Source organism: Bos indicus x Bos taurus, chromosome 4 (assembly GCF_003369695.1).
Source record: "Bos indicus x Bos taurus breed Angus x Brahman F1 hybrid chromosome 4, Bos_hybrid_MaternalHap_v2.0, whole genome shotgun sequence".
Classification (NCBI taxonomy): Eukaryota; Metazoa; Chordata; class Mammalia; order Artiodactyla; family Bovidae; genus Bos; species Bos indicus x Bos taurus.
In genome coordinates, this window is record NC_040079.1 from 8,293,894 (window position 1) to 8,315,801 (window position 21,908).

General features: G+C 44.4%; 1 protein-coding gene across 3 annotated transcripts in view; it reads right to left on the reverse strand.

Moving 5' to 3' along the window:
• CNTNAP2 (contactin associated protein like 2) overlaps positions 1-21,908 on the reverse strand; it is a 2,326,438-nt gene that overhangs the window by 167,754 nt on the left and 2,136,776 nt on the right. For all 3 annotated transcript variants that reach the window (XM_027538737.1, XM_027538738.1, XM_027538736.1), the window contains exons 20-21: positions 10,818-11,054; positions 835-968 (exon numbers count right to left, since the gene is read on the reverse strand). In XM_027538737.1, the coding sequence (XP_027394538.1) occupies positions 835-968; positions 10,818-11,054 (371 nt within the window). The remainder of the gene's footprint in view (positions 1-834; positions 969-10,817; positions 11,055-21,908) is intronic.

Genomic DNA, 21,908 nt, shown 5'->3' on the forward strand with positions numbered 1-21,908 from the left:
AGACCTCATGTCATGTTTGATTCATGGTGTCTCCCAGGCTGGCTTCTTCATTGTAAAAATCAGTGGTGGTGTGGGGGGGGAGGGACAATCAATGAACCTGAAATAAAATTTGAGTGTCATAATAAAACTATCCCTTTGTGTACAAAAAGCCCACAACCAGAGTCTGAGATGCTGGGAAAGGTATGTGTACAGAAGATGTTTAAGGCAAAGCATCTATAGAAGGAAAAAAAAAAACAGTTATTCACACTGCGCTAGAGTTGTGAAGGAAGTAGGTCAGATAAACCAAAATAACCTTTGCTGGGAAACGTGATAAGCCTCAGACATCTGAGACCATGGAGGGTAAAGATGCTGCAATGGATAAAAGCAGAAGGCTGATAGATGTGCAGGTCTATACACAGGAAAAGCTACGAAGAATATATGGAGCAAACATTTATTCTACCTTCTCCCAAGAAATCTCTTCTCCATCAATACCATCATTGTCTTTCCTGTACCAACTGCATATCTTTCTACATCACTGGTTAGCAATTTGTAGAAGAATGTATTAGAAGCATCTCTTCCACCTGCTCCAACCACCCAAAACCAAACTGAAAACAAACAAACAAACAAACAAAAAAAACCCAACAACAGCCACGTATGACAGAGGGAGAAGGAAATGGCAACCACTCTGGCATTCTTGCTTGGAGGATCCCATGGACAGAGGAGCCTGGCGGGCTGCCGTCCTTGGGGTCGCAAAGAGTTGGACATGACTGAGTGACGGAGCACTCACTCAAGTGCGACAGCGGGCAGAGACCGCAACACAGTATGACAGATGACAGAGGAGTAACACGTGCGTACCTTGAGAGTGATGGTCCTCTCACGACGGGTGATGTTAACGCTGTGGGGCTGGCCGTTAGCCATGCTCCGGTGGTCCACGTCAATGTTATAGGGCTCCCGGGTGCCACCCAGGTTGTACCGGACCTGGAGGCTTCCTGCATAGAGAAAAGGAAAGAGACTCAGTCGTTTCTCTGCCCTGGATTTCATATTAATGTCACACCCCCAGCCCTGGGGTCTTGTTTCCACTAAACGCGGCTTCAATGTCCATCAACACGATTGCCGTTCTGCATCCTGAGCCCCTAGCTCAGAGGTGCACTAATCCATAAAGGTTCACGGCACCAGGCTCACGCATGTTGACAGTCTACCAATTATGGGCCATCCGTGACCATCATCTCCAAGTTGAAGCAGCAAACGGTATAAATGGTCCAAGCGTGGATTGTGTCTGAGAACATATACACAATACAGGGCCGTGGAGACAGGCCCCACAGAATACTCTGTAAAATAAAATATAAACACAGGATGCCAGGGTGGTCTCATGCCATCAGCAAAGTGTGACATTCACCATATAAAAGAATCATGAGCACAGAGTATTAAAAATAAACATAATTTACAAAAGATAAATACACGGCACTTTGGGTGGCTTCACTGAGACCAAGAAAATAGAGCAGAGGATTTTATTCTAGGTTAGAGACCTCATCAATCCAAACGCAAATCAATAAAAAGATGGGTCCTCACTGCCTCTCAGCTGTCATGCACTTTGCCTCAACAAATTATTCTTTTTATCCTCTTTCTTGCTTCCCCCTGATGGCAAGCAATATTCAGAAAGACTAATATAATATTCTAGGTCCTGCTTTTAATTAATCTGTACAGCAAATGTAGCTTTTATTTCTTATTTATGATTATTTAAAGGCATCAACTTTTTATCTCATTTTTCCACTCAAATTGGAATCTTCGTGCTAATAGCTTTTGATATCTCAGAGCTTAAAAATGGAGCCAGTAATTTAGCAAGAGTGTGGCTAACTGTATATCACTTCAGAGATTCTTCCTTGCCTCTTTCATTTCCCTTCCAGAGGAACAAAACTGATATTCTGATTTTAAGTTGTGAAACAGCACAGGCTAATTAAAACTTAGGAAGTTAACAGAAAAAATAAAAAAGAAAGTCACTGGGAACACCATCATTCAGAGATAACTACTCTGAATATTTGGCCAGATCTCCTTTCAGGTAATTCTCACACCCTTATATGGATGTGAAAGTGAAAATTGAAAGTGAAGTCACTTAGTCGTGTCCGACTCTTTGCAACCCCATGGACTGTAGCCTACCAGGCTCCTCTGCCCATGGGGTTTTCCAGGCAAGAATACTGGAGTGGGTTGCCATTTCCTTCTCCAGAGGATCTCCCAACCCAAGGATTGAACCCAGGTCTCCCGGATTGTAGGCAGACTCTTTACCGTCTAAGCCACCAGAAAAGTCCCTTATATGGATGTAAACCAATGCAATTGATTCTGAACACTGCCGTTCCTTAGCCTTACATGTGTTCTTTAAAATATGGAACTATGTCCCTGGAATTGAAAGAAACATCCATCAGACCAATCATGAATTACTTGCATTTCCTATTCTTTTGCTCCTGAACAAATCTGAACAAGCCTTCACTGTTTCTGAGGCCTCTCTTAACACCTGACCCTAGATTGCTTTATAGCATTTCAACCAAGTACTGCAGACTTCTGTTTCCTAAACGTGTCTAAGTTCACCCACTCTGCCCCATCTCCACAGCTGCAGGGCCCCCACAGCACCTAGAGCGCCTGGTGTGGCTCCCTCGGGAGCCCACCCCTCCACACAGAGCGCCTGCCCTGGCCTCTGTGCCGGCCACTCCCATCAGTGACCTGACGGCTGTCACCTGGACTGCACCTGCATCCGCGTCTGCTTGGATCACGTGACCCATGGCAGTCTCTCCTTCAAACGTGGCCACTCTTCACCCCACTTCACTCTCGGGCGAGTCCCCTCTTTCTCTGCTCTCTTACTACTCATACATTAACGGAGATGTCTCACTGGAACCTCAGATACATACGAGAAACCAAACTCTTGAACTTCCTCTCCTAAAACTAACTCAACCCATTTCCCCACATTTCAGTTAATGGACACTTTATCCTTCCTGCTATTTCCACCTAAAAACCCTGACTCCCCTCTTGCTCCTGTATTACAGTATGATCTGTCAGCAAAGCTCCTTGGTTCTGTCTTTAAAACATGCCCTGAATCTTACCTTTTTCATCACCTCAGTTTCTATCCCTGGACCAAGCCACCCTTGTCTTTTGCCCGGATTACTGTACGAGCCTTCATACTAATGAACCTGCTTGCCTCTGCCCTTCCACCATGTCTCCCCAGCCCAGTCGAGTCTCCTAGTCTCCATCCCTAGTCTGCAGATGGAAGGCAGAGCTGCCCTCTGCTCAGGAACCTTCCTTGGCTTCCTATCCCATAAAGAAGGCTGAGCGCAAAAGAATTGATGCTTTCCAATTGTGGTGCTGGAGAAGACTCTGGGCAGTCCCTTGGACTGCAAGGAGATCAAACCAGTTAATCCTAAAGGAAATCAACCCTGAATATTCATTGGAAGGACTGATGCTGAACCTCCAATACTTTGGCCACCTGATGAAAAGTGCCTACACGTTGGAAAAGACCCTAAAGCTGGAAAAATTGAAGGCAGGAAGTGAAGAGGGGCAACAGAGGATGAGATGGTTGGATGGCATCACCGACTCAACAGACATGAGTTTGAGCAAACTCCAGGAGATAGTGAAGGATGGGAGAACCTGGTGTATTACAGTTCAGGGGGTCCCAAAGAATTGGACACGGCTTAGTGACTGAATGACAACAACAGTCTCACTCTGAGTCTTCATCCTGGCCAGCCAGGCCCTTTGTGATCGTCCCCATTGTCTCTGACTCAGCCTCTCATTATTCTCCTCCTCGCTCACTCATCACCTGACCACACAGGCTTCTCTGCTCTCTCCACAGATGGCAGCATGTTCCTGCCTCACAGCCTTTGCACCTGCTGGTTCTTCTGCCCGGGGCCCTCATTTTCCAGCTATCTACCTGCACGGATGAGCCCTCACTCCCTTTAGGTCCTGTTTAAATATTATCTTCTCAAAAGCACAATTTACCTACTGCTTTCCCTTGACCAGGCGCCCCCCACTCCTTTTCTGCTTTATTTTCCCCCATGACAGTTCTTTCCATACAACATACTACAGAAGAGCACTTCATTTATTTATTGTCTGTCTTCTTCCGTTCAAAAGCAAGCTCCATAAGAGTAAGAACTTTGGCTGATATATATTTTTTTAAAAATATTTTACTCTTTAGTTATTTATTTGGCTGTTCCAGGTCTGAGTTGCAGCATGTGGGATCTAATTTGCTGACCAGGAATCAAACCTGGACTCCTGCATTGGTAGATTGGAGTGTTAGCCACTGGCTCACCAGGGAAATCCCTGTTTATATTCCTCATGACTTAATTCCCAATGTCTAGAATAATGCCTGACACACAGTGTGTGTGTTAGGTGCTCAGTCGTGTCTGACTCTTTGCAACCCCATGGACCGTAGCCCGCCAAGCTCCTCTATCCATGGGATTTTCCAGGCACGAATACTGGAGTGGGTTGCCATTTCCTTCTCCACACAGTAGGTGCTGAATAAATACTCACTGAGGGAATGAATCATGGTTTCCCTGCTTCTTCTTCTTTCCCATGTTTTCTTTGCAGAGTAATCTTTTCAAAATGCATAATTAATTAGTTGTATGGTTCACATAAAGCTCTTCAAATGTTCCAGTTGCTTACAGGATAAAGACATACATTTTTAATATAGCTGATGATGTCCTGCCTGAAAGGTTGCCAGTTACTTTGTTTTAAAATCAAGTCAGTTACCCTTTCACTTTTACATTCAGGCTCCCTTGCACTTGGCTTATTCCCTAGAAAATACAACTCTTCTTCCTTCCTCAGGACCTTTGAACATGCCACTCCTTTTTCCCTGAGCTGCTTCTCTCCCCACCACTCAGGGCTTTTACCCTATTTTTTCTTTACTGTAATAGCATTACAAATAATCTATTGTTTGGCAGTGAAGGAGATGGTTAGGAAAGTTGTTTGGCTATATGCAGGAAAAAAGTCGACTGTCTTCAGTTTTTATTTTCCACTTTACTTCTGGTGTTCTGACTTAGTATGATCACAGCCAGCTTTCTTTCTTGTTTTTTTTTTTTTTTTTACTGGTGACATTTATTTTTAAATTTTTAATTGGAGGATAATTGCTTTACAATGTTGTACTGATTTCTGCCATATTTCAACATGAATCAGCCACAGGTATACATATGTCCAACCCTCCCTCCCTGCCTAGACCCCATCCCACTCTAGGTTGTCACAGGGCACTGGGTTGAGCTCCCTGTGTTATACAGGAACTTCCCACTGGCTGTCTATTTTACATACAGTAGTGTATATGTTCGGAGAAGGCAATGGCACCCCACTCCAGTACTGTTGCCTGGAAAATCCCATGGACGGGGGAGCCTGGTAGGCTGCAGTCCATGAGGTCTCGAAGAGTCAGACATGACTGAGCGACTTCACTTTCACTTTTCACTTTCATGCATTGGAGAAGGAAATGGCAACCCACTCCAGGGTTCTTGCCTGGAGAATCCCAGGGCCGGCAGAGTCTGGTGGGCTGCCGTCTAGGGGGTCGCACAGAGTCAGACACTGAAGCGATTTAGCAGCAGCAGCAGCAGCAGCAGTGTATATGTTTCAATGCTACACTCTCAGTTCATCCAACCCTGTCCCTCCCCTGCTGTGTCCACAAGCCTGTTCTCTGTATCTGCATGTCTATTGCTGCCATGCAAATAGGTTCATCGGTACCATATTTTAGACTCCATACACACATATATATATCTCCAGTTTTAAAAACATATAGCTGTGTTCATTCATCATTTAAGCATTCATTTCCTTAGAGTATACTTATTTAATGCCCTGTGCAAAGCACCATGGAACCAAGTCTTAAAGGTCCAGATGTGGACTGCCTGGCTGGTGTGGAGTCCACTTCTAAGACAGACACCCACCTCTAACCCCTAGTACAGTCCAGGTTGTGCCTGATCTGGGGATACAAAGAGAAGTAAGAGAGGGCTCTGCCTTTGAGGCTAAAAGTCAGAGGAACCAGTAATTATCCCCCCCCCCAAAAAAACCCCCAAAAACCAAACACACACACAAAACAACAAAACTCTGGACATTTTTTTCCCTACTGTCTCTCTTTGTCATTGATCCCTTTATGTTTTCCAGCTCATTAAAATCAGTATTAAGTTGTTTTCATTATTTTCTCTCTTTCTGGCTTTCTTGGACTTTGTAAAAATGATTTAAAATTTCTCTAACTGCTTTGCTTAATGGCATTGGGAATGATTTGCTTTGAGGAAAAAGATGAGTCAGACTTTAAAATTTATATATAGTGAACATCTATAAACAGGAATGGCAATATTCTGGAGTAATAAAATTTAAATAATATATTTATTTCTTTCAAATAATGGCACAAGAGAACCACTAAATGATGGGAAGGAGAATATTAATATTTGTTCATTAAAATAAAATATTATTAAGATGGAGAGACACTTCACTTCCTGCAGCTCACGTTTATCTCCCGAGTGAATTAAAGCAGTTATAAGGGAATGCTCTTTTATTGGCTGCAGCAAATAATGTGCCTAACAGATTTATTCTCCCCTGGCCATCATCACTGCCATCAGCAAACACTCACAGAGCACCTGCTCTAGGGCCTTTCATCTCGCTGGGAAGACAGGACACATGTATAACAGAGACGGGAAACCACACAGACCACTGAAAGCCAACAAATGACAGCGAAAGTAAGCGTGATCGAAGTTGAAAGGAAGGCGCGGTCATGGAAAAGAGGCGAGACTTGATCTGAGTCCAGAATGAAAGGCAGGTAGGAAGCTACAGAGGAAGATGGAGCTTTTCCAGACAAGGGAAATGGAGTGGGCACCTGGGCAAACATCCCTGGGGTGCTTGCGGAGTAGAGAGTTCCCGGAAAAGGAAGTGTAGGGATGTGTGGCCTCAATATGTTGGAAACTGTAGATTCAATCAGTGGGCTCTGGATAACTACTGCTAACACACGCACAGACACACACACACACACACAAACGTGTGTGTGTGTATTATTGTTGTTCAGTGGTTAAGCCGTGTCCAACTCTTTGCAACCCCATAGACTATAGCACAAAAGGCTTGCCTGTCCTTCGCTGTCTCCTGGAGTTTGCTCAAACTCAAGTCCATTGAGTTGGTGATTACCATCCAATCGTCTCATCCCCTGTCGTCCCCTTCTCCTCCTGCCCTCAATCTTTCTTAGCAACAGGGTCTTTTTCCAATGAATCAGTTCTTCACATCATGTGGCCAAAGTATTGGAGCATCAGCTTTAGCATCAGTCCTTCCAATGAACATTAAGGGTTGATTTCCTTTAGGATCTACTATGCACGCATGTGTACAGTGCATTACACTCAATAACTCATTTGACTTTCACAACACTGCTCTGGGGGAGTCACTGTGTTACAGATGAGGAAACTGAGGCTCAGTGTGGCTTGTGACTATTCCAGACCCAACAGTCTGCAAACACAGGAGCAGAATTAAAATCCAGACATTCTGGTTCTGCACCCTGAGCTCTCACCCAGGAGCCTGGTGGGTCCTGATGGAAGGTGGGGGGACTAGGGACCCCTCCTGTGGCTCCTGTTTGGTAGGGGTGCTGTGTGTGAAGGAAGACCTTTTCTGGCTGAGGAGGATGGGGTGGCCGGGAGCAGAGTGATGGTGGGAACAGAGCCTCCTGGACATGTGTTGAGGTGTATCTACCCCGAGGAGGGGCCCCAGGGTACCAGAAGCAGGCTCCCCTTAGGCCTTGGCGGACTTGCAGGAGGAGAGGGTGGCTGGAGCCCCTGGGCAGGTGGCCTCCCAAATACAACCTCATCCATCTGCCCAGGTGCCATTCACATACGTGCCATGTGTGCCGTGACACGGGTTGGGAAGCACTGAATCAGAAGACATTTGCCAGGAGGATAGCAGTGGGGAAGCGAAGGAGGGGCCGCTCCGGAAGGACACGGTTAGAACAGGACCCACAGGACTCATTGGGAATAGACCCACAGGAGGGGGAAGGACAGAGTGGTCATGATGACACCAGGCTGTGTGTTCCATGTCTGAGATGCAGCAGTACCATCAGGACCAGGGGGGCAGGCAGGTTCCAGGAGCATTGAGAGCAATGCAGCTCCCAACATGTCAAGTTTGAGAGATGCAAGGGCATTTAGTTAAGACTTCTTATTTTATTTATTACTTTCTTGTTTGGATATTTTGGCTTAGTCCTTATCGATTTCTTTTTCCTGAATGAGTTCCTCAAATTTGTCCGGCTTCAAATCTCAATTCATAAAATATGCAGTATTTGGAGTGTGAAAAAGCCAATTTCCAGCAACAATTGAGGATGGCCTTGCAACCCCTCAAGAGAAGTTGACTGTCTATACTTTGCAAATGCCCTGTGTGTTCTAGAGATCTCTGCAGCAGAGAAAGAGCGCTGGAGAACTCTGGATCCGGGTTTAGGAACACCAGTTGGTTGTGCCATCACTGGCCAAGTGTGCAAATAACTGAACCTCTCTGTACTCCACTCTATCACCTGCAGGAAGAGGGTGTGCTCTTGGGAATTCATGCATTTGAAACACAATATAGCTTTGGGCTTCCTTACATGGGAGTCATTAATATGGAAACATCAGTCAAAGCCTTTGCATGTGACGAACGCCCATAAACACACACGTGAGTGCTTGCAGGGCCTGGTGTAGGCTGTGGGGCAGGAGTTACTGGAGAGGGTTGGGACTAGATGGGAACGCAGCAGTAGCTTGAGAAGCAGACAGTACAGTGTCTACTGGGGCGTGTTCATGACATTCTTGAAGAGCTAGAGCTGAGAGGCAGCCTCCCTGCCCACCAAGGAGAGCTTGGGACATGAGGGTGGAGAACGCCAGTGGATTAAACAGCCATTTAATCTGATGCAGAAGAAAGAATGTGTGAAATCCTGGAGAGCAGGAATTGCATGCTTTTCTGCTTCTTTACTTCCTGATTTTACTCACTGTTTTTCTCTGGTGAGAACAGTGGCAGTTGCTTATTAAGAGCATCTCACATACGTAGAAAGTATTACCTGGGAGAAACAAGTCAGCTATTGAAACAGACATACTTTGTGCTCACATCATTGTCTTTTTTTCTATCCATCTTTTTATAGAGCTAAATCAATATTGGGGCTGCTCTGGTAGCTCAGATGGTTAAGAATCTGCCTGCAATGTGTGAGACCAGGGTTTTATCCCTGGGTTGGGAAGATCCTTTGGAGAAGGGCATGACAACCCATTCCAGTATTCTTGTCTGGAGAGTTCCATGGACAGAGGAGCCTGGCTGATATTGTACAGTCAAGGCTTTTTCATGTCTTTACTTAACTCTTCACAAATATTTTTCTTAATGGATACATAGTATCTCATAAACAGTGACTCCCTTTGACTAACCATTTTACTAAAATTGAATTTCTAGGTCCTCACCAATTCTTACTATCATAAATAACATTATAAACTATGATGAACATCTTTATGCTGAATCTTTGTCTGATTTTTGGCTTATTTCTTCAGAATTAATTTCTGAAAGGGAAAATCCTAAGGAACTTTTTTTTTCCCCCCATCTATCTTTCAAACCTAGTGGCTCAGCTCCTAAAGAATCTGGCTGCAGTATGGGAGACTTGGGTTTGATCCCTGGATTGGGAAGATCCGCTGGAGAAGGGAAAGGCTACCCACTCCAGTATTCTGGCCTGGAGAATTCCATGGACTGTATAGTCCACAGAGTTGCAAAGAGTCGGACATGACTGAGTGACTTTCACTTTCAAGCTGAACTGGTTAATAAGAATCATTATTAGAGTGAAAAAGTTGGCTTAAAGCCCAACATTCAGAAAATGAAGATCATGGCATCTGGTACCATCATTTCATGGGAAATAGATGGGAAAACAGTGGAAACAGTGTCAGACTTTATTTTTGGGGGCTCCAAAATCACTGCAGATGGTGACTGCAGCCATGAAATTAAAAGATGCTTACTCCTTGGAAGGAAAGTTATGACCAACCTAGATAGCATATTGAAAAGCAGAGACATTATTTTGCCAACAAAGGTCCGTCTAGTCAAGGCTATGGTTTTTCCAGTGGTCATGTATGGATATGAGAGTTGGACTGTGAAGAAGGCTGAGTGCCGAAGAATTGATGCTTTTGAACTGTGGTGTTGGAGAAGACTCTTGAGAGTCCCTTGGACTGCAAGGAGATGCAACCAGTCCATTCTGAAGGAGATCAGCCCTGGGATTTCTTTGGAAGGAATGATGCTAAAGCTGAAACTCCAGTACTTTGGCTACCTCATGCGAAGAGTTGACTCACTGGAAAAGACTCTGATGCTGGGAGGGATTGGGGGCAGGAGGAGAAGGGGACAACAGAGTATGAGATGGCTGGATGGCATCACTGACTCGATGGACGTGAGTCTGAATGAACTCCAGGAGTTAGTGATGGACAGGGACAGGGAGGCCTGGCGTGCTGCGATTCATGGGGTCAAGAAGAGTCGGACACGACTGAGTGACTGAACTGAACTGATTAGATTCTATGGAAGAAAAATCTTGGTATTTAAGATGCTATGACCCTGGAAGCTGTCCAGGGAGGCTGCAGAGCTTTCGTCACCAAAGAACAAGACCACAGAGAGGCAGCCTCCATGTCTACAACCTGTTCAGTGTCCCTGGGAAATGAGAGACACGTGCTCCTTGACACACCCGAACATTTTCCTTTGTAAGAGAGAGATCGTAAAGCTTCAAGGGTCTTAGAGCTCCTGTTTTCAGAGAGGAAATGGGCTCCTGGGGGTTGGTGTGTATGTGCCTTACAACCGGTTAGCTGTCTCCTAGAGACCGACCATAAGCTCATTTGTCCCCCAACACTGAACGTCAGAAGGCTAGGGATCCTGGCTCTTACCGGTGGGTTTGACGAGCGCCGCCAGGAAGTCGGTGGTGAAGGAGCTGACGTAGAGGAGGATGCAGGGCGCCTTGGTGGTGCTGAAGCTGAAGCGGATCTCCTCGCCCGCCAGGTCTGGGGCTCCATTCTGCGGGTCTGGAGAGTTCTCCGATCTGCTGCCGGAATCCCGGGTCCCGATCCCCGGCGCCTGGAAGTTATACCGCAGCCACATCCCCTCTTCAAAAAACGCACCCACGTCTGTTGAAAAGAAAAGACGAAATGGCAAGATGAGGAGTCGGATGGCGACACCACCTGCAACTTAACCTGGGCAGACGGTGAGCTCTGTCGTGGCCACGATGGCCGTTCCTGGAGGGTGGACCGACTCCAGGAGGGCGATCAGACCGGGAAAATGTCTAAGCAGAAGGATGTTATTTCATCAACACGAACACCCCACCAAAATAGAAGAAGCATGTAACAGAGTATAGCAATCTGTCACCTTAAAACTGTAATAAAAATTAAGAGATGTAAATCATACCAGGAAAAAAAAAATACTTCACATTTAGTACTTAGACTAAATAATTTAGGTTGAAGAGTGATGCTGAGAATAAAGTGAGACCTGGGTTCCATCACTGGGTCAGGAAGATCCCCTGCAGAAGGAAATGGCAACCCACTCCAGTACTCTTGCCTGGAGAATCCCAAGGACAGAGGAACCTGGCGGGCTATAGTCCACAAGGTCACAAAGAGTCGGACACGACTGAGCAACTAACACTTTCATACTTTCACTACTTGACTGTTAGGGAACTGTTGACCAAAACCACCTGCCTTGGCCAGGCGCACCTGCCCGAGTTGTCTCACAACAGGAGGTCCCGATATGGAACACCGTGCTGCCCCTGAAAACTAACCAGGAGGATTTGGTGGGGACGGGGGTGGGTGGGTGAAAGAGGGAGGAGGCAAGCAGCCTCCCAGACTCCTTCTTGCTGGAATCCACCTTGCTGAGCGATGCACACGCCACCAGGGAGGGCCCTTAGTCAGAACAAATACTGACCGAGCCAGATGACTGGCAAGAGACAACCTGGGAATTCACGCCGTGACCATAAAACCTGAGACCACAGGCCACGTGGCGGAGCAGTCCTGGGTTCCCTGACCCTGCTTCTGTCTGCCCAGGGGCCCCTTCCCAGTAAGGTCTGTTTTGTTGGTACATGCGTCTCGTCGGACAGTTCATTTCCAAGTGTTAGACGACAGCCCACTCTCTGGCCCCAGAAGTCCCTGTTCCCTAACAGTAAATCAAGGTGCTCATGGGCAAAGACGGGAGTTGCTTTGGAGGTTCACCCAGGAAAGTCCCGGAACCCTGATGACACCCTGGGAGGCTTTGGGTATCGTGTTCAAAACCACAAGATCTGAAATTACAGGGAACTGCGTTCAAATCCAGTGCTGCCATTAATTGCTTATATGGCTTTAGGAGAAGTCATTTAGCCAGCTTCTCTAGGTTTCAGGATTTTATTTGTGAAAGTGTTAGTCACTCAGTCGTGTCTGACTCTTTGCGACCCCATGGACTATAGCTTGCCAGGCTCCTCTGTCCATGGAATTCTCCAGACAAGAATACTGGAGTGGGTAGCCATTCCCTTCAAACCCGAGTCTCCTTCATTGCAGGCAGATTCTTTACTGTCTGAGCCATGAGGGGAGCCCTTTATATGTGAAAGGGAGGTAATTACAGAGAGAATTACAAAAGATAAAGTAATTAGCACATAATAAATAGTACCTATTATTATTATTATGGCGATGATCATTTCAAGGCAGATCATGAAGGGGAATGGGGCAAGATGGGGATTTTGGATAAACAAACAAAAAATATGCCACCGAGAATACTTTCTGGCGTATTTTGGAGTCATTGTTAGGAAGCTTTATGAGTTCACATCTGTTTTGGAGGAAGGGATACACCATACTTACAAGAGCTGCTCTGAAACCGTGTCCATCGTAACCCGAGTGTCGGAGCAGCTAGGGGGTGCTGAGAACCAGTTAGAGTTCCAAGTGGCAGATTTATAGTGATCATTTCATTGTTTCAGATCGTTTTAAGGAAATGGCAAATCAGGGTACTGTGATTTCATTTAGGAAAATAATACACCCATCCCTTCTGAATGAATGACTAAAATTACACTAACTTCACAAGCTCCAAATCACGTCTTTTCCCCAATTAAATGATCAGAAAGTATTGATTTAGAATGCTTGATTTAAGGGTTTATACTGATATGAGATTGTTTAATTTTTGATACTCATGTTTTTGGATGGAAAAAAATGATGAATTTGGTGTCTAGTTATTCTAATATTCTAAGATTCTTATGAAAGACTTATTGAATTATGCTTCTCAAAAATTTGAAACACAGTACCTCATCTGTAGGTTTAGGTTCATAAAGGTTATGGAGACCTTGAAGCAGACAAGTAATTCTGTCTTAACCATTTCTTGGTCCTCAAAACAGATCATATGTAAACTACCCTTGAATGTGGAAAGTATGTCTGGAAACATTTAAAATAAAATCCACATTCATACACCCCAGAAAAATACCACACAGGTTTTCTTCCCTCTGTCCAACCAAATCCCTGATGTTTATAGCAGGAAAAACAAACAAATAAACAAAACAGCTGGCACCCAGCCCTCTTATTAAATTGTTTCTCATCTTTTTCCCCTCCAAGTTCTATTCCTTTTGCCTTTTCACTTAGGATAAATTTTGCAACCCGTATTTTTAAAATAGACGTGACTTGTTTTGTTCTCTAACTTTCCCAGGAGGATCCAGAATTGAAAAAGTCCCCAGCTCACTGATGGGTTCTTTCCCAAAAGTTTATTTCAAAGTCAGTAGCTTGCAACTTGGAACTATTTCCCCATAGAAACAGCGTTTGCAGTGATGGTTTGCCAGGAGAGTCTACAAATGCTGAATCCCTCTGGATGGATAAGAAGAGATAATTGCAGAGTGTTACTCTGTATTAGGAATTAAAGCAGAAACAACAGCAGCAACAAACGTTGAGGTGTACTGTGAATGTGAGAACCCCAGGGGCCCAGGTTCCCACAAAACTTTCATCTAACTGATCCAGGGCTGTGCTGGTAAAGGTTACACCGGCAGCTCTCCTGGGGGGAGCCCTGGTTTGGTGTTCGCCTGTTCCCATGGTGTAAACACACCCACTTTGGCTGACTGCAAGCTGCCACTACGACGTCACTAACTCTGGAGCTGGGAAGAGACCTTCACAGTTGGTCTGCCTGCCACTGTGAACTGCCTCCATCCGCAGTCACCGACCCAGTCATTCCAGCAAAATAGCTTTTCTGAGTCTCCATATTGGCAGTTGTCTTAGCTTAGGCTGCTAGAGCAGATTACCGTAATTGTGTGTCTTAAACTACAGAAACAGAAATCTACCCTCACGGATTTAGAGGCTATCAATCCAAGATCAAAGTGCCAGCTGATTTTGTTCCTGGTGAGAGTTCTCCTGGCTTGTAGGTACAATTTCTTACCAAGTGCACACATGGGAGAGAGAGACAAATCTAGCTCTCAGGTCTGTTCTTCTAAAGGCACTAATCCCATTATAAAGGACCCACCCTCATGACCTCATCGAAGACTAATCATTGTCATCCCTCAGTATCCATGGGCTTTGCAAGTGGCCCTAGTGGTAAAGAATACACCTGTCAATGCAGGAGACATAAGATACTCAGGTCGGGAAGATCCTCGGAGTAGGAAATGGCAACCCATTCTACTATTATTGGCTGGAGAATCCCATGGACAGAGGAGCCTGGCAGGTTACAGTCCATGGGGTCACAAAGAGTTGGACATGACTGAGTGAGCAATGACTAACTCAAAATCCATAGAGGATTAACTCCAGGACTGCCCCCCTTCAATACCAAAATCCTTGGATGCTCAAGTCCTTTAAATAAAATGGCATTGTATTTGCATATTCCTGAATACTTTAAATCATCTCTAAGTTACTTATAATACCTAATGTAAATGCTATAGTTATGTTATATATAAATGGTGGTGTGTTGATGGTGTACAGCAAACTCAAGTTTTGCTTTTTGGAACTTTCTGGAATTTTTTTCCCCTAATATTTTTGATCCGTGTTTGGTTGAATCCATGAATGTGGAACCTATAGGCACAAATGGCTGACTGTACCACCATGGCCCCAGCTCCAAAACCATGGCATTGGGGCTTAGGGCTTCAATATGTGAAACTGTGGGCAGGATGTATACATTCAACCCATAAATGCAGGCTTCCTTCTTTTTATCTCCTGCTACAAACACACTTTAATATTTGCTTCCTTCTTTCTGCCTTCCAAAGCTCTCTTCTACCTTATCCCGGCTACCCTGGATCTGGAAAGCTCTGTTCAGCCTCTATAAAATTTAGGAGAAATTTCTGCTGAACAGAGACACTGCCTCCCCAGCCTCAGGGTCATTAAACTCTTTCATGGCTGAATTCCACTGCTCAGAATGATCGCTCTCATTAACTGTTTTTTAATTAATCATCAAGTAAGAAAATGAAATGAATTTTATGTAGCTCTGCTCCTGGAGACCTTGGCTGCCACCCCTCTATGTGTATCCTGGTCCTGAATCAGGCCTGGCTCCTTCCAGGGCAATCTACAAGGCGCAGCTCTGTTTAAACTTACTTCCTGTTCTTCTCCCAAGGCCCCACTATCCTGAAATACAACCAGTTTTTCTCTTGGCCCTGTATTGGCAAAATCTACTTTTTCTCTCCAAGTGTACCACTCTGAATTTCCCTCTGGAATTTTTAAATTCTGTTTGTTTGATGTTTTCTTCAATTCACCATAATCATTTTGGGCCACCGACATTGGACCCAGATGGGTTAATGTTCACCTCTACTTATTCTGTCTCCCCAGGTGCATACATGTCTATTGTAGCCACTTTTCCACCATTTTTTCTAAAGGTCAGGTCACTGCCAGGTCAGTTTCTATGCAATAAGATTCAAGTGTCTGAATCCATACAAAGGAGAAAAACACCAAAGAAAAAATCTCCTACGTTTAGCCTGACTGGCATGTGCTTCCCACGAGACACAGGTATAAAGTTTATTACTGGAAACACATCAATAAACTATCTGGTCTATGAGTTGACTGTGTAGGAGCCGGGGGGCCATCTCACTTGGAGTTTAAGAGCCAAGAGCACTGAACAACTCTACTAGTGTCCTAAACAGGAAGACAGTCTGCCTCCAGAATTTCCAGGGTTGTGCTCCTAAAACCCGTAACAAGCGTCACTGGCATAAGTGGCAGTTAACAGGTTAGAATGCTTTTGGGAGATCGAGGGAGATGAAGATGCCACAGCAGCAAATTTCAGCTGAGACACGTGTATGGGATTACTGTGGTACAAGCAGAGGACAGGAATTAAAAGGTTATGGGTTTTAGTCCTGGTGTTGCTGCCATACCTGACTCTATGACCCAGGTCAGAAAAATCATTGAATTGCTGTGGACTTTAAAACATGCCCATCTTTAAGATTGAGCCCATACTGATCCAGCTGGCACCCAGTCTTTTCCATATTTTCTTCAAATATTTATTAAGAGCTTTCTTTTAAGCCAGGCAGCTCTTTGAGATTTAATAGGCTATAAATGACATTTAAGTCAATCACCAAAAACAACTGGGATGACCAGTGTTAGTCAAGATGGCTAAAATTCAGGGGGAAGTGACTGGAAGAAGCTGGTGAAAAAGGGAGTGGCATGTCGAGGATTCTTTTGTATAGAAAGTAACAGGCAGCAGACTTAGAGAACAAACTTGTGGTTGCGGGTGCCGGGGTGGGGGGTGGTGCGGAGAGGGATAGTTAGGGAGTTTGGTATGGTCATGGACACACTGCTATATTTTAAATGGATAACCAACAAGGACCTACAGTACAGCACATGGAACTCAATGTTACCTGCCAGCCTGGATGGGAAGGGAGTCTGGGGGAGAATGGATACATGTGTATGTATGGCTGAGTCCCTTCGATGTGAAATTCTCACAATATTGTCAGTTGGCTATACCCCAGCAGAAAATTAAAAGTTCAAAAAATTAAAGGCCAAAAAGAAAGAAAGAAAGAAAGAAAAATAATGGGTGGCCCTGAAGGGTTTTAAGTAGAGTTGTATAAACTCTACTTTGGAGTTTTAAAAGATCATTCTGGGTGCAGTGCAGTGCAAGGATGGGGAAAGCGGAGAGCATGTCGCTCCTAAACTTAAATTTCATCCCTTTTCTTAACATCTGGGCTATCATTTGGGTGGGGAGTCACTAGAGCCATTTCAGAGAATCTGTGAATCTTCTGAAATTTCAGGCAAACGTGAGCAAATGTGTATGCACTTTTCGGGGGGAGAGGGTTAATAGTTTTAATCAAATTTCATGACCCCAACTCAGAAATTTAAGGAGAAAATAATAAAAAGGAGTCCACTCATTAATCACCGTTGTTAAGTTGTGCTTGTGCAGCGCTGACTCAGCCCCTGGAATACCCTGCCCTGCCCTGCCCTCATTGTCTGCCCCTGTTCCTTCCTGGGTGCATCTCCCGAGCTCTGCTGTGGTCTCCCCTGGCTGGGTGACTGTTGTCCTCACCTCCACTTCCTCCTTGTCACCTCCAGGCTGGTTCTCACTCACTGATCTGGTCAGGATACGCGCCCACTCCTTGCTATGAGTCTCATGCCGCGCACAGAGCTCCTCCAAGAGCACCCCCAGCTGTCTGTCATAACTTCAGTCCAATACGTGTAGCCTTGTTTGCTTTGAAACATTTCTTGGAATCTTACTCTGTGTTAGGCCCACGCTGATAACAAGAGCAAAGGTACCCAGACTTTTCCCCTAAAGGATCCACAGTCGGTTGGGAGACAGAGGAAACACACCAGGGAAAGGGAGCTTGAGGTTTAGAATCATGGAGTGTGGGGTCTCGGACAGTAGGAGGTGAGCGGGGCTCTCTCTGGGGCGGGTGATGGGAGGGCCGGAGGAGGCACCCAGAAGGGGACTCTGAGCCGGGTCCGGACAAGCTAGGGCATCTTGGTAAGACGCACAGGGCGGCCAGGGTGCTCCCGGGAAGGAAGAGATGGGCCTGATGAACAAAGCTAGGAGGAATGCAGCCGTGTGGGGTCTGCAGCTTCTGTCCGAGTGTGGCGGCCTGCTGTGCTTTAGAAAGATTCGTCTGGGGCCAAGTCTCAGAGACGCTGATCTCATCATCTGCGGAAAGGCCCTGTTGTTATCTTTCAGGTATATTTCAACACCTCCTGGGAAGACACCGGTGTTAATCCATGTTATCAATGGAACCCCACTGAGGTAGTGGGGTCTAACTCGGTGTCAAGGGTGGGCTAACGGGTGCAAAAGAAGGCAGGAGAGGGGATGCAAAGGGTCTTGAGTCACTTGTTTTTAAAGATTTAGAAGAATGATATACTTCAAAATAATTTCAAATTTACAGAAAAATTTCAGATTAGTACAAAGAACTCCCCTATCCCACATATCCAGACTCCCTAACTTTTACTATTTCACCACATTTCTGTGAACACACGCATACATATAAGACACATATGTATACCCAGACATGGGCTTCCCTGGTGGCTCAGTGGTAAAGAACCCACCTGCCAATGTAGGAGATACAGGTTTGATGCCTGAGTCAGGAAGATCCCCTGGAGAAGGAAATTGCAACCCATTCCAGAGTACTTGCTTGGGAAATTCCATGGACAGAGGAGCCTGGAAGGCTGCAGTCCATGGGATCAAAAATGAGTCAGACATGACTTAGCGACTAAACAGCAACAATATATACACACATTGCCAGGCTCCTCTGTCTGGAATTTTTCAGGCAAGAATACTGGAGTGGGTTGCCATTTCTTTTCCAGACACACACACTCACACACAAACACTAATTCCTGAATCATTTGAGAGCAAGCTAAGTCAAGAAACCAATGTTAACACAACAATATTGTCCCATTTCTAGAAAAAAAAATGTATATACAGATACAAATACTTATATATACACAAATGGTTTTGGCATCATCTTGAGGCCTTGTACATGTATGTACATAAACATTTCCACAGAGAAAGATTTCTGCAAATAAGCAGGTAATATATGGGGTCCATCTGACCTCTTTCATCCTGGAAAGGAGGAGGGGGAGAGAAAGGGAAGGAAGGGGAGAGAAAGGGAAGGAGAGGAGGGACAAGGATGTGGGAGGCTGAACGTCTTAGTTACACATCTGGATCCTCACTAGAGGGTGAGCTTTTCACGGTGAAATTTGCCTGGTAGTCTCGGCCAGCCCCTGACCTCCAACAATAAATATTTTTTCATTGAGCTGACCTGAATTTGAATTTTTTAATAGCAACAGTATATTCTTTAACTAGTTGGTCCACACTGACCTTCCTTAGTTGAAAAATTTTGTCTCATTCCCTTTGTAAAGTGAGTTTCTTGAGAGAAATGCCATTCCATCAGCTGAGACCTAATCATTGGTTAAAACAGAAGTTTGTTAACAAAAGTCTCATAAGATGCCTTTAGGATAATGTGTCCAAAAGAATTAAATGACTTATAGGTTAGGAGATGGTCTTGATTCCCACTGCTTTTTCTCCCTCTTATTAGCTTAATAAACAGGACATATTTTCATTTTTTGACCAATTGGTCATTTGCTTGGACAGTTTTAAAGGTCAGGTTGTCCCCAATCAAATGCCTCTTTTTATCTCTGCTCTGCGAACTTCATTGTTTGCTATGAAGCAAATGGCTGTTAGGAATTATATTATCTGTTTATTTGTATATTTATTTACACACATAATTTGTGCCCGTTCCAGATATGAGGAACATTCTATTGATTCTATTTATGCCTTAGCAAGTTGCTTCTTCTTTGCTCTAACACTGCACATCCCATACTTTCTTGCTTGCTCAGCTGATCTGAAGAGCCAAATAGAATTCTTGACCATAAGGTCCTTGAAGACAAGTACTGCCTTTAATTCATTGTTGTGGCTGCAGAATCTAGAGAAAGGAGGCTCTCTCAGAAAGTTTGTTGATTCAGTGAGTATACTTGCGAATTGGAGCCAGATAAACGTTTACATGCCACAAGGAAGTGGGCTTCCATGAATTCCTGCTATGTGTCAGTCACAATGGGCAGTTTTCAAATACTATCTAATTTAATTAAACAGCAACATTTTTGAGATGGATGCTAGCATCCTAATTTTACAGACAAGGTAACTGAGATCTTGGGGAGTAATTTGCCCAACATTACTCTTTTACTCAGAGAGGGAGGGTCAAATACAGACCTTTTGGACTTCAAATCCTGTTCTTTTTTCCTACTCCCCTGCCTTGCCTAACTTATGCAAGTTCTGTTGTATGTATTCATAGAAATCTACAAAGTAATTTGTTCACCAGATTGTTGTTCAGGAAGTTTAAAAGGAAACCATCATGTAACCAGTTAAGTTTATTACTCCAAACATAAAAATACAACTGACTCTTTAAGGTAATAAAATTCTGTTTTCTCTACCAGCTGAAACCTTAATAGGAAAGAACAACTAGAAAATCTGCAAATGACTGAATACTCAGGATGAGCTTTTGTTAACATTAAAATCATTTCTATTTTGATTTTAAAAAGCCACATCTGAAAGTCGTGGTTGATTGAGGGATTTGAGGAACTCACATATATATCTCCTGAAATCCAAAGCCATTCCCATTTGATGATTTTTTTTTAATGATAAAATGAGGGCATAGGACATCTCTGGTAGTCTAGTGGTTAAGAATCCACCTGCCAATACAGGGGACACAGGTTAGATAACTGGTCTGGGAAGATCCCACATGCTGTGGGGCAATTAAGCCCAAGCACCTCAACTACTGAGCCTGAGCTCTGGAGCCCACGAGCCATGACTAATGAAGCCTGTGCTAGAGCCCTAGAGCCTGTGCTCTGCAACAAGAGAAGCCACCACAAAGAGAAGCCCGTGTACCACAGCTAGGGAGTAGTCCCTGCTAACTGCAACTAGAGAAAGCCCGTGTGCAGCATCAAAGACCCAGCACAGTCAAAAATAAATTAAAAAAAAAAAAGTAGAGCGCATTTTTTGAAACATAAATAAGTTGTTTTCCTTGACCTAGGAAGCTCTATGGAATGACTTTGCTTATTATTCCTCCTTATCCCAGCCATTTTGTCTATGTGGCTACTTTATTGGGTATGTTAATTAAGCCTTGAGACATGTTGACATGTTCTACCCAGCCCTGATCTGTCCTTCAGCCAACAGAAACCATTCACAAACTGTCTGCCACCTTTAGAAGACACACCACACTATATAGGCAGCTTTAATGTGGGTTGATTATCCTGGATGGAGTCTCACTGGTCAGATGGGAAGTGCCTCCTGTGAAAATGCTGATGGTTACATAGACAAGTGATTTAAAGAAACTCATCTAGGGCTGTTGTCTTGAATGTATGAAGTATTAGAAGCTAGTGGCGATCTACTTCATACCACACAAGAACTTGGTTATATCCCAGTACAGTTATCTTTATTTTCTTGGGCTCCAAAATCACTGTGGATGGTGACTGCAGCCATGAAATAAAAAGATGTTTGTTCCTTGGAAGGAAGGCAATGACAAACCTAGATAGCATTTTAAAAAGAAGAAACAACACTTTGCTGACAAAGGTTGGGATAGTCAAAGCTACGGTTTTTCCAGTAGTCATGTACAGATGTAGAATTGGACCACAAAGAAGGCTGAGCACTGAAGAACTGATGCTTTTGAACAGTAGTGCTGGATAAGACTCTTGAGAGTCCCTTGGACAGCAATGAGATCAAACCAGTCTATCCTAAAGGAAATCAACCCTGAATATTCATTGGAAGGACTCATGTTAAAGCAGTTCTAATGAGATGGATGAAACTGGAACCTATTATATAGAGTGAAGTAAGCCAGAAAGAAAAACACCAATACAGTATACTAACGCATATATATGGAATTTAGAAAGATGGTAACAAAAACCCTGTGTACGAGACAGCAAAAGAGACACTGATGTATAGATCAGTCTTATGGACTCTGTGGGAGAGGGAGTGGGTGGTAAGATTTGGGAGAATGGCATTGAAACATGTATAATATCATGTATGAAACAAGTCGCCAGTCCAGGTTCGATGCACGATACTGGATGCTTGGGGCTGGTACACTGGGACGACCCAGAGGGAGGGTATGG